Source organism: Crassostrea angulata, chromosome 1 (genome assembly GCF_025612915.1).
Source record: "Crassostrea angulata isolate pt1a10 chromosome 1, ASM2561291v2, whole genome shotgun sequence".
NCBI lineage: Eukaryota > Metazoa > Mollusca > Bivalvia > Ostreida > Ostreidae > Magallana > Magallana angulata.
Window position 1 is genome coordinate 41,705,570 of NC_069111.1, and position 22,682 is coordinate 41,728,251.

The window sequence follows — 22,682 nt, forward strand, 5'->3', positions numbered from 1 at the left end:
TAACAAGATCTCGTGCCCTATTTACAAAAACACCGGGGGTGTTGAATTTGTTAAACTCTGCACACATCACTGAGCACGAACTGACAATACAGATGAGTTGGTTTTGCTTTCTCACATTTCTACTCTGAATTTTCTCGATTATAGTTTTAATATTTTTCATTAATACACAACAAAATTTCTATTTTTCTTAAGTATTAAGGATAAAGTTTACTTTGTGAAAATGCAAAGATGTGTCAATCAAACGCGTCCCGAAATTCGTAATTTCAATAATTTCCAGATAAAATATATTTTTTTTTATTATATTTCCGTGTGAAATGTTATAGCAACAAATAAGTCATAATATTAACTTCAAATCTGTGTCCATGCCCCAGTTTCAAGTGTGCAATCGGGTGTAACGAAAGCGAACGGTTTATATACCCGTCTGACAGTGCCTATTTATTAGAAGTGTTCAGCTTTAATCTGGCCTGGTACCGCAGCTGAATGTAAACAAACAGGGCAGACTGGTTCCCTCTCCTGCTTTACCTCGTTTGTGTAGAGAACTACGGTAACACTGATTATCAAAAACCCTTACGCTAATGAGCTATGTTCTTCGACTTATGAAGTTTTCAAAGTCATTACTACTAATGTTTATTTTATATAGATAAAACTTCTTTTTTTTTGTTGCTTTATTTAGCGTTTCTATTATCTCAAAAGCGGTTGAGAGTAAGAACTATATTTTTGCACGTAACTTTAAAATGGCGACTATGGGGTCAACATCCTGCTTTGAACAGGATCACATAAGCCGGCAATTGCTCTTTGAGCAATAAGCCCGGCTAAAAAGCGTTGACTTTCTATATTTTCATTGAAAACTGAAATGATCTGTATTGCATGCAAGCTTTACAGCTTTGTATTTGTCGTCTTTCCAAATTTAGCGGCGGAGTCAGAGTTTACGGAGACAGCCGAGCGTCTGGTTGAACTTTCACATGGTACCTAAGATATGAACCCTAGGCATGACCCAGGGGCCATGAAATTCAAAATTTTGGAAGAGGTATCCTTCCTCATCATAACTATGCATTTAGTTTGTTTAATACCCAGGAGAAGAGGAGGAAATTTTTAAAGAAATAATGCATTTTCACTATATATTCAACAGAGCCCTGCCCTAGCACCAGAACGGCCATGAATTTCATAATTTTGGTAAAGGGCTCAATGCTCAATACAATCATGCAACAGTTTGACTGCTTGATATCCAGGATGAAAGATTTTTAAAGATTGCATTAATTTTAGTGGTTTTCGCCCCACCCCTCAGGACCCGGGGGTTGGGGGGGACCATGGAATTCATTTTTTTGTTCCCCTTCAGCCATAGATGCTATAGGCCAAAAATGGTTGAAACCTATAAACATGCCCAGTCACGTCCATTATCTACATTTGCCAAAATTGTTGTGTATGTATATGATGAACTAATTATAAGTTATTGCCGAATGGCTTTGGAAGGTATGAAATTGACATCTGAACAACTCTAGGAAGCACAAATTCATAAATATTAATGTCCATTAAAATGGTTTGCTGAATAAGAGTCCTCAAGCCTTAATCAGAAATTCTTGTAGCTTACAAGTGCAGAAACACAGCTTCTAGTCGGATATGTCTTCAGTTTTCACACAACTTTTTAGTCCCTACCATTATGAGTAGTTTTTTCTTAAATTTTCAGGAATCTCCATATAAACCTCAAAAAATAACCACAATAAAAACTTTTTAATACTTTGTATTGTAAAAAAAAAAAAACAACATAAAATAAAAAAAAAATAAAAAATAACAACCAAAACTCCTCCATTAGTCCAAGATGACCTCACATTCTAAAGGAATGTACATGTACACTGTACATCATCTGTACAATTCCAGGTATTAAAAAAAAATATTTTAACAAAATGTGGAACAAAAATCTATTGATAAACCTGGTATGTGTTTATTATACACAAAATTCATGTACATATATAGTGCCAACTCATCATTCTGCCACCCTTATTGCTTTTTCTGTCCACAGTAATGCAGTGTAACATGGAAGCTATAATCAAAGAGCACTATTAGACAACCAGATAAAGATAACTGCACAATATATATAAGTATCTTACACTGTTAATTCTTTAATTTTGCAGACCTCAAAATTTTTTACATTTCTTACTAATTCTTTTTTTAAAAATATGCATCATCAAAAAATGTGTTTGCTGCTTTTTGTCTTACATGCATGCAATTCCATGACATGTACAAGAGAATGTGTACAGTACATACCAAACTTTATGCTATCCTAGGTATGATGCCAAAATCAATCTTGGAAAATGTTAACTGTATAAAGAGATGGTAGTGATGCAGCAATTAATTTATTTAATCAATTATCCAAACAAAATGCCTCCCCCCCCATTATATTTTGATAATCGATAAATCAAAGTATTAGTTAAAAAAAAATTATTCCTAAAAAAAATTGATTGCCCATCACTAAGAGGTGGTGATATATTTGTTGCATTTAATCAAATCTCTGTTGAGATTGAAGCTTTTAAATAACCAATTTCCTTTAAAAATCAGTTTCAATAACATTTGATTCATTGACAAGTTGGTCACAAGTGTAAGAGGAAAAAAAAAAGGAAGACTTTCTTCATAGATAGCAGATGTTCTTTACATTTGCTTAACACATTCAACAAGTTGTCCGATACATATAAAAACAAAATACTGACACTGGAATCCAATTTTCATATTCGAACTTTCAGTTTAACAAGTACACTTGTTATAAATTCTATTCTAGCGCAAATATTCCAATACCAAATCTTGCAGATCTTTGTTAACAGTTTGCAATGTACATATAAATCATTAATAAGAAATCTTTGCCTCAAGCATTCATTACCATAAATGTATACCTTACAGTTATTCCACAAATGAACAAAAAAAAGTTAAAAACAATAGGCCCAAATGCCTTAATAGTCACCTGAGTATGATACAACTCTGTAAAGATCCACAGAAAAGCATTCTATAATTATATAATATAGCGAACTAAATTGATAAGGGGAGGTATGTTACTCACAAACAAAAGAAAATGGGCAATCAATGATTGTTTGAAGTTTTTTCTGGTAATCTAAAACTACTTCAAAAGTACATTTATTTACTTCTCTGCATGTAATAGGACAACCAGGAAATTAACAATATTTGCTCCCCCAAAAAGTGGTTCAGCAGTTTTGTTGAAGATGAAAATGTTTAGTTTGTAACCCACAAACAAGGGACAGAAACAGATAGCAATAGGTCACCTGGGTGACTTAGGTGACCTAAAAGGCACTGACTAATGCCTAAACATCATAAAAAGCAATGGTACTTTTATGCAAGTCCCACAAACATAATAGATATCAGAATTAAAAACTATTCCTCCATTTGGTTTTAGTTTTGGGGGAAAAAAAATTCTTGTCAAGTCCATCCTGAAACGTGCATTTGACTTGTGTCCATACATATACAAGTTTTTTTTTACCAAACTATAATACAGCAATGTCTCTAGATTTTCAATCACATCATGTGGCACTGCCTATAGGCTATAGCAAAGTGTCCATACATTATGTGTCTTTACCTTAATTTCCCTTATATGTTTTTTGTTTTCATACATATTTCACATGATACCTTCACTCTGTGAAACAGCAATATTAAAAAAAGTCAAATACTGTACATAATGTATACATGAGTCAAGGAAAACATTCCCCAAATACAAATGCATAAGTACACATTTAAGGGTTTTTCCCCCCTTTTCTAAATAAATGAACTTGTAGCAATAAACTTGGATTCTTAGCTACATCCATCCTTGAACTAGAGACCAAAAGCTGAAAAGGGGTAAGGGGGGTGGGGATGGGGGGAAGGGCAAAAGATATTAACTTATTTTTTGGAATGATTCATATTTGAAATTTTCTTTATAATTAAATGATTCTCTCTTAAGTGTATCACCCCCTTGTTGACCTTGCTTTTCTGCTTCATTCGATCTATGAACGTTGATCTGGGGGTGGTACCCGAATTCAGGAAATCTTTGAAATACTCTTTGATTTCTTTTACTTCATCATCAGTCCACCGTTGCCGCGTTGTTTTCTTCACCTTTTTCCTGGTCTGAACTTCGTCCTCCTCCTCTTCCTCCTCCTCTTCTTCTTCCAATCCTGCCTCCTCTAAATAGCAGTTTTCAGTGGCATCCACTGTATCACTTGGAAGAGCCCTGTTCAAATCAAAAAGTCCATAAACCAATGTAGGTAAGTAATATGGTACATTGTATTATAAATAGTGAATGCAAGGAAATGAACATATGCTGAATTATGATTGCCTACAGTTAATGGCTGTAACTGATGAATAACTATAAAATTTAGAAAATGAGACTAATCAGACCTTTAGTGTTCTTGAGAAGAAGATTTTTAAAAGATATTCCCTATATATTCCCATGTGAAACTTTGATCCACCATTGTAGTCCCAATCTTAGCTTTGGATCAATGATTTGAACAACCTTGAATCTACAGTACATTTTGTAATATACCACAGTATACTAAACTCTGACCCCATATTGTTGCCACATCCTACCACCTAGGGTCCTGATTTAAACAAAATCTTGACCTTACACTATTTGAGGATGCTTCTATGCTTCTTCTAAATTAATATGACTATTCATGGCTTTGCTGTCCTTGAGAATGATAATTAACTAGAAACTCGTTGCGAGCAACTAGAGGTCTTCAGTCCGAATAACCATCCTAATATTATCAAAAAATACTCAAAAACAAAAAAGTTTAAAAATTTGACTTTTTAAATTCACTTCCGGTAGCGACCGGAATTAGACGCACACAAAGGTCATGTACCTATAGGTCATGTACTATCATCTCCAACAAGTTTCCAGTTCATATTATTAGCCGTTCTTTAGATCGTTCGCTGACAAAAAATCATTTTAAAATCAGGAAATTGTCCATAACTTGGCACCGGAAGGGCATTTTCACATTTCCTCCCAGATGTATCAAGTTCTCATAGATGCGCATTATTCCTGAAAATTTCATTGAAAACCACTGAATAGTTACTGAGAAATCGCGTAAACAAAATTCTGGGGAAAAAATAAGAAGAACTAGAGTTTCCGATTTATCAATTTGAAAACAAATCATATATTTAGCACTTTGAAAAGAGTCTCTATAAACCCTACAAATATCAAAGAAAAATATTGAAAAACAAAAAAGTTGAAAAATTCAACTTTTTAAATTCACTTCCGGTAGCAACTGGAAGTATTGATGACACACGAAAAGGTGATTCTGTTCAGAAAAAAATACAATACAATGACAATTTTTAAGTTTCTTAAAAGGTTAATCAAAGTATTTTTAATTTTTGCATAGTATGCACATTTAACTGTTAAAGGTTAATGATTCACACACTTTTCTTATCTTATTTTATAATATTTTCTCTTCAAAGTTCGTTTTCAATATTAACTTCTTTAAAAAAAAAAAAAAAAATTTTAGTCTTGATGCACTACTGCATGCCGATTGAATGACATGTTTATCATCATGTGTAATCTCTTAGACAGTTAATAACTACAATTTAACGGTAAAAATATGTCTGTATTCACAGCATGAATTAATCATTTGACAATAAAAAGATCTAAAATCATCAACATCTTTGGCATGACATCGATAGCTGCCCAGCTGTTTTGCGTCTTGTGCATAACTTGTAACAATGGACTTTTTCATACAAAGAAGTGTAAATTCTAGAGGGGTTCCGACAGAGTATTCAATGCAGTGGTCAATTAGCAGTGAAACAGGTGCAAGTGCCCTGCTGTTTCACTTATTTCAGCAGTAATAAATCGAGATTTATAAAATAGTGACGATATAACCACATTTTCGTAATAATTTTTTTTATGATTCCCAATAAAGGGGTTGAAAATTTAAGGCAGCATATCTGTGATACTCAACATACCAGTGTTTCAAAATGCCAGAGTTTAACTTTATATATACAAGCAACCATTTTAAATGAGCTTTAAGTCTTACAGATTTTCTTGAAAGCCTGCTTCTTCCTCATCATCTGCATCATCTTGGAAGACAATGTCTGCAATAATGATATGTCTTCTTTACATAGCTTGGACAGAATTACCACATATATACAAGTCCTAAACAAGAGGCCCACGGGCCTTATAGGTCACCTGAGCATTCTGCAACAACTTTCCAGTTATTGAATTTGATTCATGTTTTAAGCCAGATGCTATATGGCATTCACAATTTTGAAAGAGGCACCATTGATCATCATAACAATACACTTAGCAATTGCTTAGCTTGGTTTATTGGTTTGAAAATGTCCAATAATAAGTTCATAGGATCTTCATGAATGTTTTATGAACATTTCATAAATAAAATTCATGAAAAATTCAAGGAAATTCATGAATTATTCATGATCACCTCGCAGGGGTACTGAATACCCATATGAAAGGTAGGGGAAGAAAAATGCATTCCAACTAATCGGTAATATTCAGCAATAATCAGTAGTGCCCCTAACACTGCTAAATAAACCCCTGACCCTAGGTCCACACATTGCACAAATTTTAAAAAGGCACCCTTAAAATTGCCTATCAAAAATAAATAAATGTTTTATAAATACAAAGGAGCAGATTTCAAACAATTAATCATTTTCAGTATATAAGTAGAGCCCCACCCCCACCCCTGGGGCCTTGACATTCACAATTCTGCAAGATAAGGGCCCTTGCTCATCATAACCATATAGGTAGTTCATCTGCTTCATACCCAGAGACAGAGAAGAAAATTTTCAAAGATTTAATGTATTTGCACTATATAATCAATAGAGCCCCGCCCTAACACCAGAACCCCTGACCCTGGGACCATAAAATTCACAATTTTGGTAAAAGCACTCTTGCTCATCATAACTATGCACTTAGTTAGTTTATTTAATACCTAGGAGCAGAGAAGAAGATTTTCAAAGAATTCATGTATTTTACTATATAATCTATAGAGCCCCGCCCTAACACCAAAACCCCTGACCCTGGGGCCATAAAATTCACAAATTTGGTAAAAGCACTCTTGCTCATCATAACTATGCACTTAGATAGTTCATTTAATACCTAGGAGCATAGAAGAAGATTTTCAAAGAATTCATGTATTTTTACTATATAATCTATAGACCCCCCCCCCCCCCCCAACACCAGAACCCTTGACCCTGGGGCCATAAAATTCACAATTTTGATAGAGGCACTCTTGCTCATCATAACTATGCACTTAAATAGTTTATTTAATACCCAGGGGCAGAGAAGAAGATTTTCAAAGAAATCATGTATTTTCACTGTATATAATCAATAGAGCCCCGCCCTAACACCAGAACCCCTGATCCTGGGGTCATAAAATTCACAATTTTGGTAGAGGCACTCTTGCTCATCATAACTATCTACTTAGTTTATTTAATACCCAGGAGCAGAGAAGAAGATTTTCAAAGAAATAATGCATTTTCACTATATACTTATTTAGCCCTGCCCTAGCACTAGAACCCCTGACCCCAGGGCCATGAATTTCACAATTTTGGTAGAGGACTCAATGCTGATTACAATCATGCAAACAGTTTGACTGCTTGATGTCCAGGAGTAAAGAATAAGATTTTTAAAGACTGCATTAATTTTAGTGGTTTTGGCCCCACCCCCAGGCCCCAGGGATCATAAAATTCAAAATTTTTGTTCCCCTTCACCCATAGATGCTTTGTGCCAAATTTGGTTGAAATTGGTTCAGTGGTTGCAGAGAAGAAGCTGAAAATGATCAAAAGTTTACGAATGACGTACGACGAATGACGACAGATGAAAACGGATAGCAAGTGAAAAATGAATAAATTGGTTCTCAGGCCAGTTTTCTCCAAAATAAATGCGGGAGGGAGGCTTTTTTTTTTTACCTCATAAAAAACAGATGCGAGATTTGTGATTTTTTTTTATTTCAAAGCTTAGCAACTTTTAATCAAAAGTGTTTCAACATAGTGTAGAAATCAAGAGCATTTATTTCCTGCTTCTTTCTCTTTAATTTTCTACATTCCTATGATTTGTGTAATGAAACGACGGCATTTTATCTGCCAGACATGCATTTAACTTACAGAACCTGACACTTTTAGTGATGCATCTGGTCAATTGCTTACTTATCAAAACTAATCTAAGAGTGTTTCAGCACTGTAAATAGTGCTTATGATTTTTTTTTATACATTGTCAAATTTATCAGTCTTTGCTTTACCCACACTAAATGAAATTGGCAAATCTTGCCGAAGCTTTTCTGAAAACTTCTGAGGTTGAGGGAGCCGTCATTGATAGCATTATCGAGTTCTAACAACCTTCAGAAACCTACACTATGTGCCCTGGAAGTATTACAGTCATTCCCTAACGAATTTTCACTGACATCAATGCCATCATGACCAAACTTAATGTTGATGTCTTAACCTGTTAACTTGATGGCCATATTTGCGAGTTTAAACTAGGCCATTAGTCTGGATCATCTTGATGTTTGTCAAACGTTTTACTGATGGAGTATCTAAAATGCCGTCAGGGATTCCGGATTTTTCTCTTTTTTTGCACCATAGGAGCCCACGAGAGAAAACTTTTTTATTCTTTTGTGGATAAAAATGGTTAATGCTCATTGTTAAATGAGATGCGGGCAGGCCCGAGAACCAAGTTTTTCATTTTAAGGCCTAAAGAACATTTGGCCACCTGAATATAATACCACACTGTAATGGATCCAGATGAAATTGACAATTTTTGTTCCCTTTCACCCCAAGATGTTATATGCCAAAAATTGGTTGAAATTGGTTTCACAGAAGAAGTTGAAAATGTTCAAATGTTAACGCACGATGGATGAGGACAGTGACAGACAAAAACAGATGGCAATAGATCACCTGAGTGACTCAGGTGACCTAAAAATTAATAATTTCCCTAATACATGTATTCGTACAATAAATTTGTTCACTTAATGTGATTTTGCCCTAACCAGGGGGTCACGATTTGAATAAACTTGAATCTTCAAGCTAGGATACTTCCATGTGAGTATGACTAATCATGACCTTGGTGTTCCCTCGAGATAATTATTTAAATATGCATAAATTTTCAGTTATTCTCAATATTTAAATCTTTTAAGAAGTTAAAACATAGGTAATCAAAGATCACCTTGACAAAGGTTGTCTATAAGGCCAAAAAAAATAATAGTCTTGTTTCCTGCTACCCGACCTACCCTATTTTTTTGCACCCGACCCTAAAGTTTTTTTTAGCTTTTGGTGAAAAAATTCAAAATTTTAGGAATTTCATGTTTCAAAAGTGAAAAAAGTTATATATTCTCAAGTTGTATTTCATGAAGTATATGTTTAAAATATGGACTTTCATAAAATTCCACTTGAGTTGTGCATCCAAAGACATGGAATTTCATTTTGAAAGATGATATTGACCTTAGCTATCTAAGCTATGACATGTTCAATTTGGTTTTGTAGTAGTTCATATCCAAAAAAATAACGTTGGAAAAAAATAAAATTAAATTAAAAAATAAAATAATTTTCCTACCTACCTACCCTATTTTTTTCTGGCTGGTAGCAGGAAACAAGACTATTATTTTTTTTGGCCTAAGTAAGGTAAATCTCACATCATATTCTTTTCTAAATAGTATGCATCCAAAGATCAATATCCATGCAAGTTTGGTTTAAGTAGGGCTTATATTTGATTGGAAATGGAACTGCTTCAACAACTTTAACTTGCTCACTAATCAAGTAAATGTCACTCAGTTCCAACATCTGAAGCAAGACTGGAAGTGTCCATCCATAGATGCATCATCCATTCAAGTTTGGTCAAAGTAGAGCTAAATCAGCTAATAGTTACTTCAGAATGGAACTGCTCAAAAAACTTTAACCTGGTCACTCATCTGGAAAATGTAGGTCACATCCAGCATCTAAAGCAAGTCTGGTAGTGTCCATCCCTAGATGCATCATCCATGCAAGTTTGGTCCAGGTACGGCTTATAGTTTCTTGAGAATGGACTTGCTCCTACAACTTTTACCAGGACGTCAACGCTACCGCCGATACCGACGCCAATGCAGGGGCTATAGCTTAAGCTCATCTCAACTTTGTTGAGGTGAGCTAAAAATGTGAAAAATTTACACAACACTTAACAGATGGATACCCTTCGATCAGAAAAAATCATTTAAGCCTTTGGCTCAGGTAAAAGCTCAGGTGACCTAATAAAATAGGTGAACAAACAATAAAAATGTACAATATTATTGTCAGTAACATTGAATTGCATACTGTCTATCAGTAGTTTAATGCTGGTACCTTTAATATCCATGTCCTCTAGCTTCTTCCCTCTAAACTTTGAGGTCAAGTTCATGTCCTGAATAAGCAGCAGTTTGCTTATTTGGGTTCTTTCCACTAAACCACTCATTTGTCTGTAATGCTCTTTGTGTACACTCTTGGTGTGACCTAGATGATTACAGACCCAGTCCATTTGGAATTTGTCTAGGTTCAGCATCTGTAAATCATACTTGTGCAATTAAAGTTCACAAGTGTCTCCTGGCAATTAATGCATAAATTAATGTTAAATGCCACATAACAGAGCAAAGAAGTCATTTACAGATTCACATGTACACTTCAATAAAAAGTAACAATAAAATACCTGTGTGAGAGTGGCCATATACTTTCGCATTGAGACTGAAGTTATTCTATGAGGAGCCAACAAGCATACTTCATTGCACATTGTTTTCAGAGAGTCATATGCCCTAACATAGCCATTCACTGAAAAAGATGTATGTAATAAATGATACACTATATCGTTACGAACAATTTAGCTCACCTCTACAAACCTTGTGCATTATGAATCTTGACCAAATGCATAATTTTACCATGTTCTGATGTTTACCTACATGTAACTTAAAAAGTGGATTTTTGAAATAATTCTTAACAAAAGATGTTTGTGAAACACTTAGCCCCCCCCCCCCCCCCAAAAAAAAAAATTGGAATTTTTCTAAGTCCAAGGGGCATAACTCTGTCAAAATAAATCTGTATATCAAATTTCATTTCATTTCTGCATAGAAAATGAACTGAAACTGCAAATAATTGGAATTGTTTTAACTTCAGGGGGCATAACTCTGTCAAAATTGCTCGGTTGTACCTAAAACAAAACTTGACCAAGATATTCTTATGATAAATCTGTATACCAAATTTTATTTCAGTATGTACAACCTCTGCGAAAAAATAAACGGAAACTGTTGGTGGACTGACCGACTGACTAACAGCAGCAAAGCAATATGCCCTCCCTTCTTAGAAGGGGGCATAAAAATTGTATTCAAAATACTATCCTTGAATAGTGCTAGGTATTGCAGCCCCAAAAACATTGCTTTTTATTGTGGTATTGAAAAACAAATTACAATACTACAAATTATTCAGCCGTCTCTCAAATAAATGGACAATAAATGATTCTTTTTAACAAGACTTTCATTAATTTCTATTTATTTTGATTTCTTCCATAAATAACATAGATCACCACATATATGCCTAAGCTTTTTAATTTTCCTAATCAAACTCAGTAGTGCAGAGATTATATTTGCTTTTTTGGGGGGTTGTTTTTGTCTCCTTTTTCATGCATTCATTGAATTGCAAGTCAGATTTGTAAAAATAAAATTGTCAATACCTACCAGAATTGGGGAACAAGTACAGGTTTCCCTCAGCTATTTTTGCTTTTTTTCTCTGTGCCGTGTTGGCTAGGAAAGCCAGTGCTTTTCTACAATCTGGAGGAATTAACACCGGTACAGGTCTGCCTCTCTGATGAAAAGAAAAACCACTTAGCTTTAAACAAATACACAAGCTTTTAGTAACATTCACGAACTGAAAAAAGTCATATTTACATCTATTAAAAAAAAATAATAATAATAAAAATATATATATATATATATATATATATATATATATATATATATATATATATATATACAGGATTTAAATTTTTTGCTGACCTACATTGTTATATTTTTACCCTTATTGTGACAGCACTTTTGTGTTACTTCTACATGTTATAATATTTCTAAGCATAACTACATACAACAAGAGGCCCAGGTGCCACATCGCTCACCTGAGCAATTGGCTAGGAAAAGCACATATCAGAAGCGCATATCAGATCAGAACTGATCCAAGTCACACTTGCTCTCAGGTCGCAAAATGGCGACCTAAAAATTTTTTTGGTCGCCATTTCAGAATTTCTGGTCGCCATAATCAAATATTTCACTCGCCATAAAAAAAATACATTTTGCGAATAAAACTTGATAATTTAAATAAGGATATGTATTATGTCTTTCTCATATCATAGATTACTTATTACTGTGACTATAAAAATTTGCTAGGTTGAATGAAATATTTTCATTGAATACATGTACCCTTATGGTTGTACAGAAAAACACAAGTAATCTGATTTCAGAAATAAAATTTTATCAAATGAAAATACAAGCTTAACAGCTGTTGAGACAGGACTTTGCTTGCTGTTTGTCATGTTTACTTACTACTACGTACCTAACCCATTACACAGTCATTATAAATGCCGCCAAAACACTCTTTATTAGCATGACAATACAATCATGATTCATTGTGCGATAACTGATATGCAAACAATTGATCAAATGCTTCAAAAACAAGGTCGGATCTTAAAAAGTGTACAAAGTTTGGATGCCATTCTATCAGGAACATTATTTGTCCACGTCTCTGGTTCAGGTTCTATCAAACTTTGTACAGCATGCCATGTCATAACATTACGTGATCTAAGTCCATGCAACGAGAGAGAGAGAGAGAGAGGCTTAAATTTTAATTTGAAACTACTTTGAACAAACTAGAATCTACACTACCTGAGGATGATTCCCTATAAACATCACTAAGCATGGCTTTGAAGTACTTGAAAAGAAGATTTTAAAAGGTTTCCATATATATATGCCTATGTAAGAATTTTAAATGGCCATTTGGCCCCACCCTACCCCCGGGGGTCATAATTTGAATAAACTTGAATCTACACTACCTGGGGATGATTCCACTTGAGTCTCATCTTTCCTGTCTCAATGGTTCTTGAGAAGAAGATTTTTCCTATATATACCTATGTAAAACTTTGATCGGCCATTTTGGCCCCACCCTACACCCGGGGGTCATAATTTGAACAAACTTGAATCTACACTGCCTGAGGATGATTCCACTTGAGTTTCATGTTTCCTGGCCCAGTGGTTCTTGAGAAGAAGATTTTTCAAAAATGCAATTAATTTTTCTCTAATTCATAATTATCTCCCCTTGGGAAAGGGTATGACCCTTCATTTGAACAAACTTGAATCCCCTTTACCCAAGGATACTTTGTAGCAAGTTTGGTTGAAATTGGCCCAGCGGTTCTTGAGAAGAAGATGAAAGTGTGAAAAGTTTACGACAACAACGACGACTACTACAACTACGACGACAGACAACGGACAAATTTCGATCAGAAAAGTTCACTTGAGCCTTCGGCTCAGGTGAGCTAAAAATGGCATTCAAAATCAATTTCATTTAGTTGGTGAAGTAGAAAAAACTGCCAATTTAAGTATTTCAAAGTAATCTTGTAATTATAAAATTTCCTTTCAAATATATTATGCATGTTTCTTTGGCAAAGAAAAATCATGTTTCTTTGAGTGCATACCTTCCCTCTCACTCTCATCAGATCCTGTGTTCCCATTAAATGCTTTTCAACATCTGTAAGGTCCTTAGCTAGTGATTCATCAAGTTCATCAAGCCCACAGCTTCTTGAAGCATAGCTCTGCACTCTACAATTTATCAGAACTGATTAGAAACAACAACTTTAAATTACTTTTAATTCTACATGAAAAAAAAAAATTGTGACATTTTGTGCTTAACAAATCATTAAGGAAGTTGAATGCCCTGTTTACTAATAAATACTGTTGTCAATTTAATCAATAGTCGTATTTGAATTCCCAGAGCTTTTGTTGGCAAAATTAGGAGTGCAAGTTTAAAAAAAACAAAACAAAACAGAGTACCTATGCAACACAAGCATCATCAGAAAAAATGATGGTACTGATTGATGACAAATGACTTCCAACAAATTGTAACACAAGATGCAACGATATTTATGTTTTAAATTTAAACTTAATAAAATTTATTTTATGTTTTAAATTTACGATGAATTTCCAGTATTGCAATGGGATTCTCTTTAATTAACCCTCTGCGTAAGCAGGTTTTATTTCTTCATAAATTAGTCAAAATATTAAAAAAAAATTGCTAACTTACTTGATGGCTTCAAGTTCCCCTGTTCTTCTTTTATTATAAAGGAGCAACCTTGTCTGCACAATGGTTACCAGACGAGTGAAATTTTCTGATGTTAGAGATGTTTCCTTGAGTTTTTTGGAAAGGTGCATTGTCATTTTTTCTATATCTTCAGGAGATGGCAGCTCTTTTTTCTCGTCAAACTTTCTGCGACTCAGCACTGCTCTTGCAATAATAGTAACCCTTTCCTTCCATTCAATATCCATGAGGCTTGCAAGTGTTTTGCATTCTTTAGCTTCTTTAGAATTTTCACTGCCGCTGGTTTTCACAATAAGAGCCCATTTGGTGTTTACGAGTCGATATAAATCATATTTCAACTTGATGGCATTGCTTGGGGAAAGTAGATCATCATCATCATCAGCATTTGGAAATGAACATTTCAGAGCCGCAAGCACCAAATTATCGAAGTTCTGTGGCCTTAGAAAATCCCAAAGACTATCCTGCTTGGAATCTTTGTCCACATTCATCTCTGTATCAATCTCATCAACATCATATGTGGAGGAATCAACACAAGAGCCTGATTTCTGAATGGATTGTAGTTGTTGTAGTTGGATTAAAAATCTTGCACACAAACGCATTCTAGAACTTGCATAATACTTCCTTTTCTCAACATTTCCAATGTTTCTTTTAATCCAGCTTTCTCCAAGAGCCAGTATCAATCTATCATTCTGGGCAATTGTCGTCACATTATCTGACGACATAATTGGAAAGACCTCTTTCATCATCTGTGGTGACTGTCTTCCTTTTATATGCCCTGCCAATATCTGGGACTGCAACACGAGATCTTTTTTTTTCCTTCTAGTCATTTCAAGTTTCTTTGTGCATTCTCTAAAGTGATATTTAATACTTTTTAAAAGAACCCATTCTCTGCAGTCTGGACAAGGACCGAAATTAGTTATGTCAAATTCTGTTGTTGGTCTTCTCGCTAAAATGATTTCCCCTTCACCCTTTTCTAAAACCTGACGGTTATGCTTGTCGTCTCCCCTTTTTCTTAGTGAGGTAAAATCGGGATGATCCATAGCCATTATCTCCTTCACCTCTTCAGCATTTTTATGGGTTTTCAAGTGCTCCTTAATGTGGAGTACAACTTTCCCACAAAAAAAGCATGCATGTGTATTATCGTATATTCTGGTATCTTTACTCTGTCCTCTAAACTCCCTTTTTTTTTTTAATCTGTATTTTTTAATGTAAATTCCTTTTATATTCTGATCTCTTTGGAGAAACTCGGAATCATCTATTTCTTCGCCAGATTCACCATCCTTGTCAATTTTTTCACATTCCATTACATATCTATCTGATTTATTAAAGTCTTCTTGCTGTATTGTGTCAATCTTTTTATTGAGCTTTGACTTCAATTTTTGAGTCTGATCTTCAAGATGCTTCTTTCCACTGGGGTACTTTTTTCTCTTAAGCGATTCTGTAGAAGAGTGATTTTCCATGTTTGTATCATACTCTTGCTTCTCACTGTTTTCAGCAACCAACTCTGACTGAAATTTACTTCTTTTTCCAAGGAGGCTTTTCCTTTTCCTCACATTTTCTTTTTCATATTGATCTATGTCCTCAGAATCACTGACAGGTTGTGAGTAAATCATGTTTTCAGAATGAGTCTCATGCAGGCAATCAACTCGAGTATCAATTCTTTCTTTGTCGGGCTGCAAGTACATCATGTCTTCAGAATGAGTCCGATGCAGGCCATCAACTGGAGTCCCAATGCTTTCTTTGTTGTGCTGCAAGTATATCATGTCTTCAGATGGAGTCGCATTCAGTCCATCAACTCGAGTCTCAATCCTTTCGATGTAGGGCTGAGAGTTTATCATGTCTTCAGATGAAGTCCCATGCAGTCCATCAACTCCAGTCACAATGCTTTCTTTGTTTTGCTGAGAGTTTATCATGTCTTTGGAATGAGTCCCCTGCTGGCCATCAATTTGAGTCTCAATCCTTTCTTTGTTTGGCTGAGAGTTTATCATGTCTTCAGAATGAGTCCTCTGCTGGCCATCAACTTGAGTTTCAATGCTTTCTTTGTTAGGCGTAGAGTTTATCATGTCTTCAGAATGAGTTCCATGCAGGCCATTTACTTGAGTATCAATGCTTTCTTTGTTGTGCTGCGAGTATATCATGTCTTCAGAATGAGTCTCACGAAGGCCATCAACTTGAGTCTCCATGCTTTCTTGGTTTGGCTGAGAGTTTATCATATCTTCAGAATCAGTCGCATGCTGGCCATCAACTTGAGTCTGAATGCTTTCTTTGTTGTGCTGCAAGTATATCATGTCTTCAGAATGAGTCTCACACAGGCCATTAACTTGAGTCTCAATGCATTCTTTGTCTTTCTGCGAGTAAATCAGGTCAAGCTGAGTCCCAAGAAAACTATCGAGTTGCGCCTCAGTGCAACCTTTATCAAGCTGCGAGTAAATCAAGTCATAAAGCCGAGTCCCATGAAAATCATGTAGTAGAGCCTCAGTGTTTTCTTGGTTGTGCTGAAAGTATATCATGTCTTCAGAATGAGTCCCATTCAAACCACCAACTTGAGTCTTGATGCTTTCTTTGTTGTGATGCGAGTAAATCATGTCTTCAGACTGAGTCAGCTGCTGACCATCAACTTGAGTCTCCATGCTTTCTTTGTTGGGTTGCGAGAATATCATATCTTCAGAATGAGTCCCATGCAGTCCATCAACTCGAGTCTCAATGCTTTCTTTGTTTGGCTGAGAGTTTATCATGTCTTCAGAACAAGTTCCATGCAGGCCATCAACTTGAGTCTCAATACTTTCTTTGTCAGGCTGAGAGTATATCATATCTTCAGAATGAGTCCCATGCTGGCCATTAATTTGAGTCTCAATCCTTTCTTTGTTTGGCTGAGAGTTTATCATGTCTTCAGAATGAGTCCTCTGCTGGCCATCAACTTGAGTCCCAATGCTTTCTTTGTTGTGCTGCAAGTATATCATGTCTTCAGAATGAGTCCCATGCAGGCCATCAACTCGAGTCTCAATCCTTTCTTTGTTGTGCTGCAAGTATATCATGTCATCAGAATGAGTCCCATTCAGTCCATCAACTCGAGTCTCAATCCTTTCGATGTAGGGCTGAGAGTTTATCATGTCTTCAGAATGAGTCCCATGCAGGCCAGTTACTTGAGTCTCAATGCTTTCTTTGATGTGCTGTGAGTATATCATGTCTTCAGAATGAGTCCCCTGCTGGTCCTCGACTTGAGTCTCAATGCTTTCTTTGATTGGCTGAGAATTTATCATGTCTTCAGAATGAGTCCACTGCTGGCCATCAACTTGAGTCTCAATCCTTTCTTTGTTTGGCTGCGAGAATATAATATATTCAGAATGAGTCCGATGCATCCCATCAACCTGAGTCTCAATCCTTTCTTTGTTTGGCTGAGAGTTTATCATGTCTTCAGAATGAGTCCTCTGCTGGCCATCAACTTGAGTTTCAATGCTTTCTTTGTTAGGCGTAGAGTTTATCATGTCTTCAGAACGAGTCCACTGCTGGCCATCAACTTGAGTCTCAATCCTTTCTATGTTGGGCTGCGAGAATATAATATATTCAGAATGAGTCCCCTGCTGGCCATCAACCTGAGTCTCAATCCTTTCTTTGTTTGGCTGAGAGTTTATCATGTCTTCAGAATGAGTCCCATGCAGGCCAGTTACTTGAGTCTCAATGCTTTCTTTGATGTGCTGTGAGTATATCATGTCTTCAGAATGAGTCCCCTGCTGGCCCTCGACTTGAGTCTCAATGCTTTCTTTGATTGGCTGAGAGTTTATCATGTCTTCAGAATGAGTCCACTGCTGGCCATCAACTTGAGTCTCAATCCTTTCTTTGTTTGGCTGCGAGAATATAATATATTCAGAATGAGTCCGATGCATCCCATCAACCTGAGTCTCAATCCTTTCTTTGTTTGGCTGAGAGTTTATCATGTCTTCAGAATGAGTCCTCTGCTGGCCATCAACTTGAGTTTCAATGCTTTCTTTGTTAGGCGTAGAGTTTATCATGTCTTCAGAACGAGTCCACTGCTGGCCATCAACTTGAGTCTCAATCCTTTCTTTGTTGGGCTGCGAGAATATAATATATTCAGAATGAGTCCCCTGCTGGCCATCAACCTGAGTCTCAATCCTTTCTTTGTTTGGCTGAGAGTTTATCATGTCTTCAGAATGAGTCCCATGCAGGCCAGTTACTTGAGTCTCAATGCTTTCTTTGATGTGCTGTGAGTATATCATGTCTTCAGAATGAGTCCCCTGCTGGCCCTCGACTTGAGTCTCAATGCTTTCTTTGATTGGCTGAGAGTTTATCATGTCTTCAGAATGAGTCCACTGCTGGCCATCAACTTGAGTCTCAATCCTTTCTTTGTTTGGCTGCGAGAATATAATATATTCAGAATGAGTCCGATGCATCCCATCAACCTGAGTCTCAATCCTTTCTTTGTTTGGCTGAGAGTTTATCATGTCTTCAGAATGAGTCCTCTGCTGGCCATCAACTTGAGTTTCAATGCTTTCTTTGTTAGGCGTAGAGTTTATCATGTCTTCAGAACGAGTCCACTGCTGGCCATCAACTTGAGTCTCAATCCTTTCTTTGTTGGGCTGCGAGAATATAATATATTCAGAATGAGTCCCCTGCTGGCCATCAACCTGAGTCTCAATCCTTTCTTTGTTTGGCTGAGAGTTTATCATGTCTTCAGAATGAGTCCTCTGCTGGCCATCAACTTGAGTCTCAATCCTTTCTTTGTCGGGCTGCAAGAATATAATATATTCAGAATGAGTCCCCTGCTGGCCATCAACCTGAGTCTCAATCCTTTCTTTGTTTGGCTGAGAGTTTATCATGTCTTCAGAATGAGTCCCATGCAGGCCAGTTACTTCAGTCTCAATGCTTTCTTTGATGTGCTGTGAGTATATCATGTCTTCAGAATGAGTCCCCTGCTGGTCCTCAACTTGAGTCTCAATGCTTTCTTTGATTGGCTGAGAGTTTATCATGTCTTCAGAATGAGTCCACTGCAGGCCAGTTACTTGAGTCTCAATGCTTTCTTTGTTGTGCTGTGAGTATATCATGTCTTCAGAATGAGTCTGATGCATCCCATCAACTTGAGTCTCAATGCTTTCTTTGTCAGGCAGTGCAAGAATGTCACCAGACTGAGTTCTTTGAAGGTCAACAAGTAGATTATTGTTTTCTTTATCAGGCTGTGCCCCATGTTGATCATCAAAGACTGTTTCATCTTTATCTTCATCAGACTGTGCACATATGTTTTCATGGCATGTCTCAAGCCCCTCATCCAGCTCTCTCTGGCATTCTGGAAAGGAGTAATAGTTATTATACATAGACCATTTGCAAAAGTGTGACAAACATGTCTTCCAGTATTCATTTTTATGTAGCTGCAATAATGTAGCCCTCTATGATTTTTTTTATCTGATATTTTCTGGAGAGGGCTACAATTCCACAGCATCTCTGTAATGGTGCAAATATATTTTTAAATCAGGCGACCGCAGGCAAAATAAATTGTTTTTACATTCAACTTACTTCTAAAAAGGCAAAATTTTTATTCACTGTCAACAAAATAGCCCGTTAAACGCGAAAACCAGATAAAATAAATCTGCTTGTTTACCAGTTGCTCTCATCAGAAGCCATGACAGTTCTCGTGTGATGCACTGAGACTGACGCTTGAAAATTATAAATTACTTTGTAAAGTAGATTTTCGGGGTTACTAAATGATTGTGCTCTATGGCATCACTAAGTATTGATAAATAAAACTATTCCATGTGACATTTTTTTTGTAAACAGCGATATTTATGCCTAAAATAAGGTAATTCCTACAGAGATCCACTCCCTAGTCTCATTGGCTGTCCCAAAATAAAATCGATCCAGGTCAGTAAACATGGCGGATAAATTTAATTTGTGATGTTGACATACTGGAAAAATAACCGATATATGGATTGTTCTGTGTATGTTTGGATTGATTTATGTTTTGCATAACTACATTTTGGAGTTCAGGTAAGAAATGTTAATTAAATAGCCATTTACTGATAATTTAAGCCGAAATCCGTGTTGGAGTGAATCTCTGCCGCACTTGCACCATCACGGAGATCCTAAGGAGTTATAGCCCTCTCCCAAAAAAAAAAAAAAAAAAAAAAAGGGGAGAGGGCAACATTATTGCAGCTAATTTTTATGTAAAATTATGATTATTTTACTGCCTATTGGGTTGTTTGTGTTACATGGTTATTCTTCCGAAATGTTATTCATGTCATTCGACGCACCCTTTCCATAGAAATTCATCTGCAACAACTCTCACCTTTTTCTTATGTGAAAATAAACACAAAGTATCTTTGTTCTTTGACAGAATTAACTGTAGATATAATTGATGCAATTTTATTTTCAAGCTATTATTCATTGTGAAGATTTTCAAAGAAATTGATGTTACAGTATTGCTATTTTCTTTTACGGATGCATCAACTGACACATTCGGTCATATAAATTCTGGTAGTGACTTTGATTGGACGCCTGCTATATGATATTCGAGCTCCAGAACTCAAAGCCATAAAAATATACATACACCAACACACACATTTATTACCTTTAGCCCAATGTAAATCCTCTTTAAAACAAGCAAGCATGGCTTTCTTTTTCTTCTTAGCCAAGCATTCTACAAAGAACAAATTTTTAACGTCAATTTTTATTCAACTCATGTTGACAGCTGATAACCTATCAACATTAGGCCATCTTTAAAATAATATTTGCTTGCCCTCTCCCGACTCAGGGTAAAATTAATGGGTCGGTAGGTAGGTGGGAAAATCTTTTTTCCAGAAAATTTCAATGTTTGTTGACGGGATAAGAGGAATAAAAGAAAAAAAAAATCATTCCCTAGAATGCTAAAAAAAATTTTGAGTCGGGCCATTTTTAGCCAGTCGGTCGGGAGAGGGCAACCAAACAATTTTTTAAAGACGGCCATATGTGTCTTTTTTTAAATAAACATGACATGACAGTAACTTGAATCCTGAAGAAAGATATGCCTGTATTTAAGACTACATTGCCCTTTCAAAAAATAATTAGCAAGGCCATATAGTGGTAACCATTACAGAGTTGGCACAATTCCATCTAAAAAAAAGAAAGAAAGAAAGAAAGGCCCATGGGCCACAACACTCAACTTAGTAACTAAGGCCAAAATAAAAAAAATTCTAGATTCTCATCCCCGTCCGCCCCCATTTTTTACCCCCGCTCGATTTTTTAATTTCAGGTTTTTTTTGTCTTGATTCTGATAAGTATCATTATTCAAGTACCATTCAACTTTTTTTTTCAATCTTGTGAATGTCAGCACGATTTTGACAGCTGACAAGATGGTAATTTCTGTAATATGTATTAAACAAGGATCATTGGTTGTGAAAGATTGGTGATGACGTGTAGTAAGAGATATACATATTTAAATGGACCTCTACTGTGACTTTTATTTGAGCATTATAGATAAATCTGCACCAACTGATCAGGTCAACAAAAAAGCTGCACAATGGAAGAATTAAAAAAATTATAAAATAAAATCTGCCCGCCTTGATTTTTCAGTAAAATCGGATGAGAATCTAGGCATTTTTTTATTATGGCCTAATGGCCGTTTTTGTTTTTCATGAGCAAAGTCTTTTTCCTATATATTTCAAAGTAAAACATAGACAACCCACTGAAGCCCCATTTCACCCTACACTACATGAGGATGCTTCCATATAAATGCCTAATCATGGCTTTCCTGTTCTTGAAAAGAGAATTTTTAAAGAAATTTTATGTATTCCCAAGTAAAACTTTTATTCCCATTGTGACCCATCCTTTCCAAGGGGCATGATTTGAATAAACTTGAATATACACTTCCTAGTGATGGGAATCGGTAAGAATTTCATAATCGATGATTGGGTTACTCTAACTGACTAATTATCGATTATAATCGGACATGTAAAAAGTACATCAATTTTAACAAATAAATCATAAGAATGGGTAAATGATGACTTTCTGTGGTGATCCAACTGGTCCTTTGTTCATTTTATAGAACCAAAAGTACGCCCAAGCCCAGAAACATGCTTTGTTATACGGGTAGAAATACAAGAGTTTATTTATCTGCACCGTTAACTTACACAAACAAGAGGCCAATTGGCCTTAACGGTCACCTGAGTAGCATATATCCAATACACAAACTTGTCATGGAGTCTCATATATGCATCCAATTAATTAGGTTTCATACTGGAGTAGAAAAATTATAAATTTGTATATAATGACAACCACATATAATTCAAAAAGAACTGTGAAACCTATAATTTTGGTGAAAAACTAAAAGATCTGGTCTACAAAATAATGAATTTAGTTTTCCTTTCAGGTGTGTGGGAGTAAAGAAGATAATTTTTTAACGTTATATGCATTAGCATCTATAC

The 22,682-nt window shown here is 35.7% G+C and overlaps 1 protein-coding gene across 4 annotated transcripts in view; it reads right to left on the minus strand.

The window, feature by feature from the left end:
* Positions 1–1,720: 1,720 nt before the first annotated feature.
* The window catches only part of LOC128172086 (uncharacterized), a 31,519-nt gene continuing 10,557 nt past the window's right edge, over positions 1,721–22,682 (minus strand). For 2 of the 4 annotated variants that reach the window (XM_052837861.1, XM_052837866.1), the window contains 8 exons: positions 20,852–20,920; positions 14,260–19,573; positions 13,655–13,778; positions 11,652–11,778; positions 10,634–10,752; positions 10,294–10,489; positions 6,000–6,057; positions 1,721–4,204 (listed from right to left, as the gene is read on the minus strand). In XM_052837861.1, coding sequence (XP_052693821.1) covers positions 3,877–4,204; positions 6,000–6,057; positions 10,294–10,489; positions 10,634–10,752; positions 11,652–11,778; positions 13,655–13,778; positions 14,260–19,573; positions 20,852–20,920 — 6,335 coding nt within the window. In that variant the 3' untranslated portion in view covers positions 1,721–3,876. The other 2 variants (XR_008242192.1, XM_052837869.1) reach the window with 2 other exon arrangements.